Here is a 12312-nt window from a genome sequence, read left to right as displayed (position 1 = left end):
TAGCGACAAAAATATAAAAAATCAATGCGAACCTTCTTTACTTTCAACTTTCACTTTTTTTATACTAAAATTTAACGATCTATAATATAAAACTGCACACACAAAACTCAAAAAAAAATTAGCATATCAAATTTTTCTTGTGATGTTTTTTTTCAACTGTGTAACATTTATTAGCTGAAACCTTCAAAATTTGCTGCTTTTTCCGCACTTTCCGCATTATATAAACATATCTGCAAAAATTCAAAAATCGGGCTCAACTCGTTAAAAATATTTTTCATCGCCACTTAAAAGTTTTATTTGTATTTGACCTTATTTTATTTTCTTTTAGTTTTTTCATTTCTTTAAAAAATACTTAGAATCATCAAGAGCAACTTTATTTATTTGTTTTTCATTTAAATACATCAACAGACTCTTGCCGGCGAATGGCTTAGTGATTAAAATATTTATGTTTACATACACACGAATAAAACAGTGCGCACTAAATTAAAAATTTGGCTTAACTTCCATGGACTTTTTTAATGTTGATAATTTTTGCTATGTTCCACTTATGTCCATGCTTAACAAAAATATTTAAAAAGTGCCTTCGTACATTTTTTTTTTAACTGTATAAAGTTACATTTTTTTTTAATTCTACTGTGAATATTTACGTATTACTATTTGTGTGTTATTTACGTCACCTCGTTTGCCTATTGCCCGCCATGCACAGGTTTGAAAAGTATGTATTGCATATAAAGAAAAAAGAAAAAATAATGCATTTTTATATGTTTATAAAAAAAAAACTTTTGGATAGACAATGTTAAAAGAACGAGCAAAAAAGTTAACAAATTGATTTAGTACCTAATATTTTTATGATGAAAATGTTTCGGCCCAAACAAAATCGAATTTCAGGCAAAAGTTAGTTATATTTAATTTTTTTGCAATTTATGTTAACAAAGCACACAGAAAATCAAATCAAAACAAAACAAGTTTGTATGTAAGAAGAGAAAAAGAAATAAAATTATTTGTGAATGCAAAACTCAAATCAAAACTTAACTGCAATAACAACATTTTTCAATTTCAAATGTATGTATAAATACTGACACTCAAGGCTTACAAAGAACTAGCCATGTAATAGCGTAAATTAAGTTACATAACTGATATGCAGTTCACTCCAAACAAGTAAAAAAAATGAATTCCTTCGTGGAGAATTTTCCTAAAAAAACTGTTTTATGATTTATGTATGTCCTGAAACGTAGAATATACTTAGTAAACAGCCAACTTTTGTGTGATTGCAGTTTTGTAAAAACACAAGCAAAAAATTATTAATTTTATTACCAAACAAAGAAAAACAATAATAAAATAATCTACAATAGACTCAATTAAATACATAAGAATAAATCAAAAGCAAATGTTTTCAAATAACCAACGTGTAGTGATTCTTTTTAGTAAGCAGCAGATTGTCACGCAATACAGACGCACTCAAAAGCAGAATACATACACTATAAAAAGATGATGCAGCAAATCATTCTCTACATACATACATAGATCTCAGTATGCATGTAAAAAAAAAAAACAGCATGCAAATCTTCTATTAAAAATAATAGCAAAAAAAATCTTTCTGCGCTCTCGCCGCCATTTGAATTGCTATCCAGGACACTACATAAATACAAAACTGAAGAATTGTTTAAAATACCCATAAAGAAGGACCTAAAATCTGCAGCCTATTTCAAAAACAAAATGGGAATGTTTTTAAATAAAAACGCATACAAAAAAAAATTGAAAGCACTTGCAAATCACACGAAATAATCATGTTTTCTTTTTTCTTGCCGTATATAAAATATTGTAGGTACTAATATGTACCGTATGTATGTATGCATGTGTAAGCCAAACTCAAAACTTGAACCACAACAAAGTTAGTATTTATTCCGGAATGTAGAAAAAAGAACTAGTACATTTAGTTCATTTTAATTTTTCCAGTTATCCGCTAAACAAACAAATATGCACGAGAACATGCAGATAAGTATATGAATGTATGAACTCTATATGTATGTATGTATGAAAAAGGGCAAAGAAATTTTATGCAAAAGAAAAGTTAATTTAGAAACAAATTTTATGTTATAACTTCTCTAAGTAAACTATGTGCGAGTATCGAGCGATAAAATAGTGGTATTATAATTATAATTGTATCTGAATCTAAATAGCGTAATGGTATCTTTATTTAATTCATTAAATATACAAAGAGATGGAAATTGCGATAAGTGTTTTTATTTTATGTTATTAGAACTCACAAGTAAAGTAAGTACATTAAAAAAAAAAATGAAAATAAAAATTTTGTTAGCAGGTGAGGGATTAAACTGATTAAATCAGAAAAAATGCTGGTTTTAATTTTGGTCTTCGTGTAGTTGTAGAGAAAACATATGCATACATGCATCCCTTCATAATCACCTCGGATTGATCAAGCGAACCACAGTCTCAAAAGTCGAGCTCTGTGAATAATGTTTCTCACCGATTTTTTACGTTCACTGCCCCCCTATATACTTGTAAGAGCCGCGTGGCTGCAACAAACCTTAGCTATTTCCAAGACAGTCAGGTCTACCAGTCATTATTTGGGAAGATTGTATGCTGTTATAACAACAAAGCCCAGTTGTTTATTTTTACATAATCAAATAATTTATGTCGACAATTTAAATACACATTTTTTGCGTTTTAAGCTTAGGATGTGTGCGTGTATTTAATAATTCCATCAAATTTCGTACCTAAAATATTTGATTGAATATCGTTACAATAATTAATTATAAAGTGTAGATGTCTTTCATAATATATATGTGTATGTATGTATGTAGCTACATTAATAGAGTTAACGTTAAAGATATCTAATACATTATCAAGAATTAAAGATTCAAATCCTTAGAAACACATCATTTTATAAAATTGTATGGTTATATGACAACTTGGAGACATACATTATACATATTGTTTATAAATATGAACAAATTAACGTTAACGAACGTACGGAAGCTCCTATGAAAGAATTTCCAGTTCTCTTCGAATGTAGCAAATGTAGCAAATATGTATGTAAATTTGTGTACTCCAATTAGCAAGCGCCCGCCGATTCAGCAGCACTTGTACTGTGTATCTCTTCGTGTCGTTGTAATAGACTCAGGCACTGATGCAAACATTGTGTACTAGCTGTCGAAATGGCTTTGAGCAAAAGCAAGTCCGGATCTGTCGGTGAAAATGTTTCACATTCGATATTCTCAATTGTACGCGCTAACGTTGCATTACTGTAATGATTCAAATGTATAGACATGCTACATTGATATAATGGCTAAAATATAATTTTTCATTTTCATTACACTCACCATTGTTCGGTTAGGTAGAGTGCTTGTCTCGCCGAAACCATCGCATCTGAGGCGGCCAGCAACTCTCGTGGCGGCAGTGGTGATGAATTGCTAATGTCCATTGCTTTTGTATGACTTTCTACAACTGCACGCAAACCATCTACCCATTCTTGGCGTGAACGTGCATCGGCAGCACGCAATTTAAGCGTATCGCCAGAGGCACAGCCTATGGAAAATGTGCGTGAATCTTCGTCACTTGGGCAGACTACAGCACCTGCCAGCTGTACTTGACCTCGCGGCGCACTAGCCAAAACCTGTGCTGATGGCGTTGCTTCATCGCCCGACGAGGACGAGTCACACAAAAAGTAGCTAAGTGTGCCGGTCTGCGCGTCAACCGTGAACCAACGGTACTGCCAGCCTGTGAATTTGTACATATGGAATTTTGTAATGCACCTAAAAGTAAAGTTCTATACCTACACACCTTTCATGACATTGGTGTATTTGAAAAGCAGCCCATGTAGTGGATGACGTAAGGTTTGATTTAGCACTCGGTTGAGATTTGTATTATCCATGTTGGGGATGTCACCGATTCCGTTTGTTGATTTATCTATGGCTGTAACCACTTCTCCAATGGCAACTATTGAAACACTTCCGGGACCTTCCGTTTGTATTTGTTGTTTATGTTTCGATTTTCTTTTACGATGCTGTAACGTTAATTTGATTTTACGAAGAATTTTTGCAAATTTTGGAGGAAAACAAAATAATTGAAAATTTTAGAAGCAAAACGCAAATGCACCGAAAAGGCAGCTGCCAGAATTTTTAGTTGTCAATTTGACAAGAATGCATCTTGTGCAACACAGAAATGTTATGTGAAATGTAAATTTATCTTGCTACAGCTGTGCACAGCATTCCGACAAAATGCAGCTGACATTTTTAGAAATTTTTTAAATTCCATTATAGGGTATCAGTAAAAGAATTTAGTAATATGAAGCTTTTACTCTAATAATTAAAACTAATTTTCCACTATATTATAAACAAAAAAACCTGTATGATATTTGTGCATAATTTTGCGGCGCGAGCGAACGAACGAACGAAATAGTGAACGAGTTTTTGTTCGTTCGGCGGGCACGTTCAGTGTTGCCGGGTTGCTAATTGTACCTAAATTTGTGGTTTCACTTATTAACATAAGGCTTTGGTAGGCTGGTTGGTTGGTTGTGACTAAAAAGTAGGCAAATCACATAATTTATCATTTTATAAAACTTCAAGTGTCTCTGTTTTCGGGAATGATGTGAAAAGGAAAAGAGAAATGGGACACGCCAAAATTATTATTGAACCGAAGTTGAATGATGCACTGATAAGACTGTCCTCTAATCCTTAAAGCTTGTTTAGGTTCGAAGAAAATAATTAGATAATTATTACGCAAATACCAAATTTTACATTTCGCTAAAGCGAGTGAGTGGGGAGGAAGAGTATTTGTATTATATTTCCCTCTTATCCCTAAAGAAATTAATAGTTGACAGCTTTTAATTCGTGTAGCAGTAATTTTCAAAGCTCGACTTTGAGTTCGCGCTTATTTCTTCATTTATGCAGCATGCAGCATGCACACAAATTATGGATAAGTAAATTTGATTAAATTTTTTTATAATAAAGTTGTGTACCTACTTACAGAATTTAAATCTCATTAGCAAGACACATTTAGGGCCGGTTACTCAATGTCCAGTTAACACTAATCTGCGGTGAAACATTGTTATCGACGTCTTCGACTCCATGCATACAACAGGGAGTCGGTAACGTCGATAACTATGTTTAACCGGAGATTAGGGTTAACCAGACATTGAGTAACCGGCCGTTAGACAGGCTGAGAGCTATTTAGTACCAAATGTGTTAAAAATAGTTTAAGTGGCAACACTGCACCCGGTCCAAATCTCTACAAAGCAGGGTTGCATGTGTTGCGGATTTGCAATACAAAATAAATAAAGTTGCATCATGATTCATTATTAATACATAAATATATCATGAAGCTGCATGTACAAACAGTTCTTGTATAGTTTAATATTTTTATTAAGCATAATTAGATAGTTTCCTTAAAAAATTAGAATTGCTCATTGCTCAAAAAAATTTGTCTTATTTTTGTTCGCTATTGTTTTATTCCTATTTTCGTTGTCATCGACAACAGTGGAGAGTTTGGAGAGAATTGAAGAGAAAAAATTTGTTTCATTTCGTTCTCGCGTTGGGCAGCAAAATCCTCCTGCAAAATTTGTAATTTTCAATAAGAAATACCTAAAATTTAGACAAAATACAATCAAAAAGTGAATAATCAATGTGTGCGCTAATGAAATATTATAAAAAGTGTTCAAATTTATGGCGAAATAGTGGTTTTCCGGCAATACGAAATTTCTCAAAAAATCAATGACAGCAAAAAAGCAGCGGAGCACCAACATCAGCAAGACCAGGAGGAGCAAAAGAATAGCGGGAGGAAACAGAAATCGTCGAAGTAATGGGAGGATGAAGAAGAAGCAACGAACAGGCAAGTAGTTAAGCAGCAACCAGCGAAATCAGACAGTGAACCAGTCCGCCAGCGGCAACCAGCGCCGAAAACAACAACAATTACATATAATAAACGTTTTTTTTTTCCTTTCGCGTTTGTGTGATTTATTTTTATTTTTTGGGTACCTCTGTGCCAATGAATGATGGTTTTTGGCTGGTGATGAAGAATAATACGAAAAATATCCAAAAAAGTAAATATGACAATAAAGAAAGGTTTATAATAAAAGAAAACGAAGCAAAATTTGGAATGGTGTTGTCGCTGCATTGCTGATGATGCTGCAGAAGCTGACGTCGACGACGACAGCGGCAGCGACAGCGACAGCAGGCAGCACTTGTGGCAAAGTGTGCAGTGGAAGCAACATAAACGGAAATATCTTCGCCAGTAGTGATTGCTCAATGCAAATTAAAAGTTAATTAGTGTAAAGAAGAATTTATTAAATCCAAAAACGTAAAGTGAAGATAGAAAAGCACATATTTAGTACAATCTTACAATGGCATTGAAATAGTGATTAGAAATAGAAAAGAAATCGCGAATCAATTCCATATGTCTTGGTTGAACAGTTATTGGGATTTTTATATAAAAATTAAACCGACGAACAATTATTTCGATATTAAAAAACTATTCGGTGGCCAGTTGAGAAAAAACTGCCCAAGTTGAGGCAAGGTTACAGCACAAAATTGGCATAGGATATTAAACGAAAGGAACCAAACGGCAATGGCGGTAAAAAAGAAATTATTCGGAGAACGTAATAACCGTGAAATGGTTAGCCGAAAAATCGATTGAAATACTCATATTAGTGACCCTGAAAAAGGAACATACACACATTTGCGATATACAAAAGGCAATATTCCAACCATCACAGTGCAACTACAAATATGGATGGACAAAGAGCGCGCGATATTTTAACCCTTCTACAAGAACGTGTCGTATGTCTTACTGGTGGGAGGGATAGACGTGGTGGGCCCTTGCTCTGTTTTCCCGCGACACCTAAACGCGATCGTCTAAAACCGGAAGATTTGCGGCGTTTGTTGAGCTACTTGATTATGATACCAAGGTATGTTTTAGTTATAAGTACATATTCATTACTGACTATAACGTACATATATGTATTTTGTATTGCATACAAAGATTTCATCTTCTACTCATTTACAATATAATAGAGGGATTCTCTAAATCTTGAAAAGCCCTTGCACCGAGCACGTTCCCACGAGTGTCGGGTCTGCGTAACCGGATCGACCCAGATTTCTATCTGCCCAGGGACTGTAACTCCAGCAACAATCCCCAAAAACGCCTTGGGGAATTTGTATGCTGTTACAACAACAACAACAACGCGGTAAAAAATGGGTTTCCTATAGTTAAGCTTTGCAATCCGTGCACAGTGCAAGGGCTTTACGAGACTTCAAGAATCCTCCTAATAGGGATCTTCTATAGATCAAAGCTTGCTAAGCTTATTTGATATTTGCATCACAAGATTCAGAGACATAGAGCTGGTTAATAATTTTTTCAGGGTATGTGACCACCTATGTAGGTTTTGGCTATATTTAACTTCAACATTAGTCGGCACAGATTTCAAAAAAAGGCAAGAATGTGCGGTCTAGTTCGTGCACATTGCCAATCCAGAGAATCAAGATACAAGTGCCACCATATGTTCATCAGCAGTAACTAATTTCTTGTATGTCCATATTGTACACTCTTGCGTTTGTTCTCGCTTTTTGTAAGCATATTCTCTTCTTATGTTTCATGGCTTCCACTGTCCGCATTGTGGATAAAAGATATGCGAGGGAAATTTCATAGCGAATAAAATGCTTATAGCAGCGCGATTGCATATTGTGCCATGAATCATCTAAGTGATATGCGTTATGGACTCCATGCACAAGGCTGCAGGCTTATTGCAACCTGCGCCCATATGGTCAGTCAGCCGGTGTAAAATATGTATTTTGTGGTCATATTTGTACCTATGGACATATCTAAATACTAGACAAGTATGGACATGTTTATTATCTAGATATTTATTTACTATGATATTGAGCTGCTGCCAAAGAAATAACCTGCATAATAAAACAAAAATTCAAAAAAGGCACTCGGATACAAAAGCGCATTATTATATAAGGCATACTTATAGTTAAAATTCACACAAAATTAAAAGAGACATGCATTCAAAACAAAAGATAATATTTCTACGAATGTATTGTCACTCGAAAATTCACCAAAGAAGCATCACCCCGAATGCATTAACTTAGTAGGTACCCCGTACAAGGAAACTACTTACATACACAAATTAAAAACTAAAATAAAAATATTGAAAATAAACCAAAACGATACAATAGTCGCAACTAGGAACATCGCAATGGCACGCAACGCCCCAACAAAAGGCGAATTAAAAAAAAAAAGAAACAACACAAAAACAATTAAAAAAGAATCAGGCAGTCCCGACATACAGGCACATACTTCCATACGTCGTACATTCAAAGCTAAAGAAAAAAGTCCAAGTGAAAAATTACGCAAAATAAGCGAAAGAACATAAAAACAAAAAACAACGAGCAAAAATAATAAATCTACAGACAAAGAGCAGCAATGGAGGAGCACACTGCAGTGTTTGTCAAGACTTTAGGCAACTTTGGAAAAGGTGGCGGTGGCGATGACGGCGACCGCGACCGCGGCAAAAATGAGGAAAACAACGCTGGTGGCGGCCAACGCCGACGACTTGTGGCTGTGACTGCGGCAATGACGCGACTTTGGCGACGTTATTGGCTACCCAGTCGATAGCAGTACCATGGCCAACGCCTCCTACTCCGCTGGCATCATAAAAACCGATGTCAGCAACAGCAACGTCAGTCCTAGTGCCAAAACACACAGTGGCATACTATTTCTAAGGAAATCCATAAGCCATACACGTTAAAAATATGTCTTTGCATAAATATACTCGCAATAATACATACATACATGGAAATGATATATGATGTATATGTTCAAAAGGGAACCAAATGTGTACCCAGTGGTACAACGGAGTTACTTGAAATTTCCGGTTAAGTCGAGGTTGATGGCTGTTGTTTTGATAATTAATATGTAGCACTTCCAGAATTTTTTTAGGAGAAGACTGTTAAAGTGATAGCTTCACAATATTGGGATTTCGTAAGCCGCATTGAACTACTTGGAAAATGTCTTGCCTGTTACAAGAACAATAAAATACATTTTGGCCCATAATAAATACGACTGTTTGGAAAACGATTTTTCAGCCTGCTTCCACCCAACTACGCCTACATTATCACTCAATTTAATGATACTTTATAGATCTACCAATGCTTGAGTAACCAAATACACTTTAAAAGCTGCTCTCTTAAGTTTGAATGCCAGTCGTGGATAGTGTGAAACTATCCCCAAATAGTTTTTGGGGAAATTGACACGCCGTAGCCAGACATGAATCCGGTCGTTCCGGTTACGTAGACTCGGCATTGCAGAGTAGCCCCCTTGGATCGGTACAAAACTAGTTTTTTTTCTTATGCTATTCCAAATTTTCACTGCTGGGGAAATGTAAACATGTATGTTTTTACGTATGGATAAATATGTAGGTGTATAGATATATAGAATTTATATACCCAGTGGGAATTAGGAGCACGTAATAATACCTTATTAGCAACTTACTCTTCACCTGGCAGTCATTACCATTTCCCTGCCGAACGTCCCTTACTTTTACAAAGGCATGGCCGCCTTATGTAAGTAGGAATTTAGAATGTACATTTGGTATCAGACATACTTCTGAGCCGCTTTACAAAGTAAGTTACGTGTAATGCAGAGCAGTCGCTCGGAGTAGTTCGGTGTTTGGAAATAACTTCGGCTGCACGTTATTTTGCAACTGACAACGTAATGTGTCTTCGGAGGTGTTCATTTTGCCCTTTACTAGTAGATGACATTGGCCATGATGATAATTTTGGTACTAAAAACTGAAAGAAAACATGGCTTACCTCGCAAGGTGCTTACCTATTTTCCCAGTGGGTAAATGCATATGTATGTATGTATGTATATATGTACATAAGCTTCTGTCGAAATTAATGATTTAGTTCATTTGTGCAGGAGAATTTGCGAAATACTCAAATATACTATTAGTGACTGCGGAGGTGAGATGAACGCTGTGACAACAAACACTTATGAAAATAGTGATCAGTGGAAGATATATGTACATATACACATAAATCATATCAACGAATCTACGCAACTTCTGAGATAAATCAGTGCTAAAAATAGTCAACCTGTCAAATAAATATTCTACATTAAATAAAAGTATTTTCACATAGAACTAAATTATTTAGATTTAGGTTATGATAATAAGATGTCGCCACTCGCCATGTCGAATGGCATCTCCACTGTATCTGAATGAGTGGATGATAAGCTTATTGTTTCGAAGACAAGAAATACTTGCAACTATATCCAGCAAGGGCTCTTAAGCGCAGTATCAGGGATCTCAATAAGGATATTACAGCCCTAATCAATGAACACAAGTGGATGAGCATCTTCAGACCTGCATTCTACTCAGCGGATCAAGCAAAGAGTGGACGGCAGCTAAGTCTCCCTCCTATCGGGCGAAACGTAAGGATACTTTCCTTTGCATTATTTGGCCGACAATTCATTGCCTTACCAGAGAGAGACCAAGCCCGCCACGTAAGGCACACAAACTCCGTCCCGAGACATACCAACGTACCAAGCATAAAACGCTATAGATACAGGCATGAATCTCCATACAAACGCTGAAGATACTAAGGCCTGCGGGAGTTGAGTACACCGTTGCTCTAACTTGTCACAGTCCACACTGATCATTCCCTAGACGTGAAAAATCTGTAGAATTTCTTAACGCCCAAGCCATGTAGAAACCATGCCATGTAGAAACAAACCGGCCTATGTCAAGGCGGCGTACTCTCCCTGACGTTGTTTAATCTCTAGATGGCTGAACTTCCTTCGACGCTAGCTGGAGTTAGTTAGGTAAGCTGCGCTGATGATTCTGCGATAAGGCAACGGGCCCCTTACATCAACAGCTTTACTGCCAGAAATCTCGACATCACGAAATCCACTTTTCACCGCATGCACCGAAGATACTAGTTTCGAACTCGCCGTGTCCGATGGCAGAAAATTAACGACAGTCAGCCACAGATACAAACGGCACCCAACAATATGCTTAGCGATGCAGTCGGCCGCCGCCCATCAATAATGAGAAAAAAACGCCAAGAGAGTCAAGATGAACCCTAGGAAAACTTAGTTCTGGGTGGTGCCACAGGCTCAAGAGTTACCTCTTTGGACTGAACTCAGAAGTGGCAAACAGCTGCCCAGCATGTAGGCACGGTTAATACAACACCATCACCACTCCCAAATGATAAAAATTTCCAATTCCGAAAATTGTCCAACAAATCGCTGTTATCGAGAAACGAGAGAGTGGAAATACCTTTGAATACACTCGGACCAATAGACATCTAGTTAGCTCGATGAAAATCGGGACATATGCAACAAGTTTCAATTCTGGTGGATGTTTCTACAAGACACTGTTGAATTGGAATTCATGCGTCGGTACTAAATATTCTACTGAATCCTGACTGTCGCACCTGTTTTAAGGATGATGAGGATGAATCAGTCTTCGGTCTTAACTTCCCTAAAATAGGCTTCATATTCAGATTCAGTAGAAAATTTTACATAGAAAATGTTGATCAACACTCCCCAAAATTTCTTTTGGGGAATTTGTATGCTGTTACAAGAAGAAAAACAATCAAGCGTCAGAGATCAGAATTTTTGTTTTTAGCCGACTTCCAAAAAAGGAGGAGGTTATCAGTTCGTCGGAATATTTTTTTTTATGTATGTTACCGCATAACTTTGGGGATGTCCTACGAGATGGCAATTGTCAGATTTCAATCGGAAATATACCAGTCTCATACTACACCTTTTCCAACAGTATTTCAGAAAAGGCCAAATGTATTTCAGAAAACCTCAAATGTATTTCAGAAAATCTCAAATGTATTTCAGAAAAACCCAAATGTATTTCAGAAAAGCTCAAATTTATTTCAGAAAAACGCCAATGTATTTCAGAAAACCTCAAATGTATTTCAGAAAAGCGCAAATGTATTTCAGAAAAACACAAATGTATTTCAGAAAACCGCAATTGTATTTCAGAAAAGGCCAAATGTCTTTCAGAAAACCTCAAATGTATTTCAGAAAAACGCAAATGTATTTCAGAAAAGGTCAAATGTATTTCAGAAAACCTCAAATGTATTTCAGAAAAACACAAATGTATTTCAGAAAAGGGCCAATGTATTTCAGAAAAGCACAATGTATTTCAGAAAAGCATAGCTGTATTCTAAAAATATTTTTCTGGAATACATTTGCGTTTTTCTGAAATACATTTGAGGTTTTCTGAAATACATTTGGCCTTTTCTGAAATACAATTGCGTTTTTCTGAAATACATT

At 35.9% G+C, this 12312-nt stretch overlaps 2 protein-coding genes across 4 annotated transcripts in view; one reads left to right on the top strand and one right to left on the bottom strand.

Moving 5' to 3' along the window:
• Positions 1 to 2608: 2608 nt before the first annotated feature.
• Positions 2609 to 4181, bottom strand: LOC118747686 (oxysterol-binding protein-related protein 11). Of its 3 annotated transcripts, XR_004993973.1 has the most exons (4): positions 3802 to 4181; positions 3342 to 3738; positions 2993 to 3290; positions 2622 to 2735 (listed from the first exon to the last, which is right to left on the bottom strand). XR_004993973.1 is itself a non-coding variant. In XM_036481754.1 (3 exons), the coding sequence occupies exons 1-3, from the start codon at positions 3890 to 3892 to the stop codon at positions 3074 to 3076; spliced, it is 705 nt and encodes a 234-aa protein (XP_036337647.1). In that variant the 5' UTR covers positions 3893 to 4181; the 3' UTR covers positions 2609 to 3073. The 3 variants fall into 3 exon arrangements, 2 of the variants coding, with proteins under 2 accessions (XP_036337647.1, XP_036337648.1); XM_036481754.1 differs by having other exon boundaries at positions 2609 to 3290; XM_036481755.1 differs by having other exon boundaries at positions 2660 to 3263; positions 3802 to 4079.
• Positions 4182 to 5510: 1329 nt separating this feature from the next.
• LOC118747679 (triple functional domain protein) overlaps positions 5511 to 12312 on the top strand; it is a 183585-nt gene continuing 176783 nt past the window's right edge. Inside the window, exon 1 of the mRNA XM_036481744.1 lies at positions 5511 to 6922. Within this exon, the coding sequence (XP_036337637.1) occupies positions 6744 to 6922 (179 nt within the window). The 5' untranslated portion in view covers positions 5511 to 6743. The remainder of the gene's footprint in view (positions 6923 to 12312) is intronic.

The sequence above is a fragment of the Rhagoletis pomonella genome, unplaced genomic scaffold (genome assembly GCF_013731165.1).
Source record: "Rhagoletis pomonella isolate Grant_MI unplaced genomic scaffold, Rhpom_1.0 Rhpom_scaffold_00012, whole genome shotgun sequence".
Lineage (NCBI taxonomy): Eukaryota > Metazoa > Arthropoda > Insecta > Diptera > Tephritidae > Rhagoletis > Rhagoletis pomonella.
This window is presented reverse-complemented; position numbering and strand designations above follow the sequence as displayed.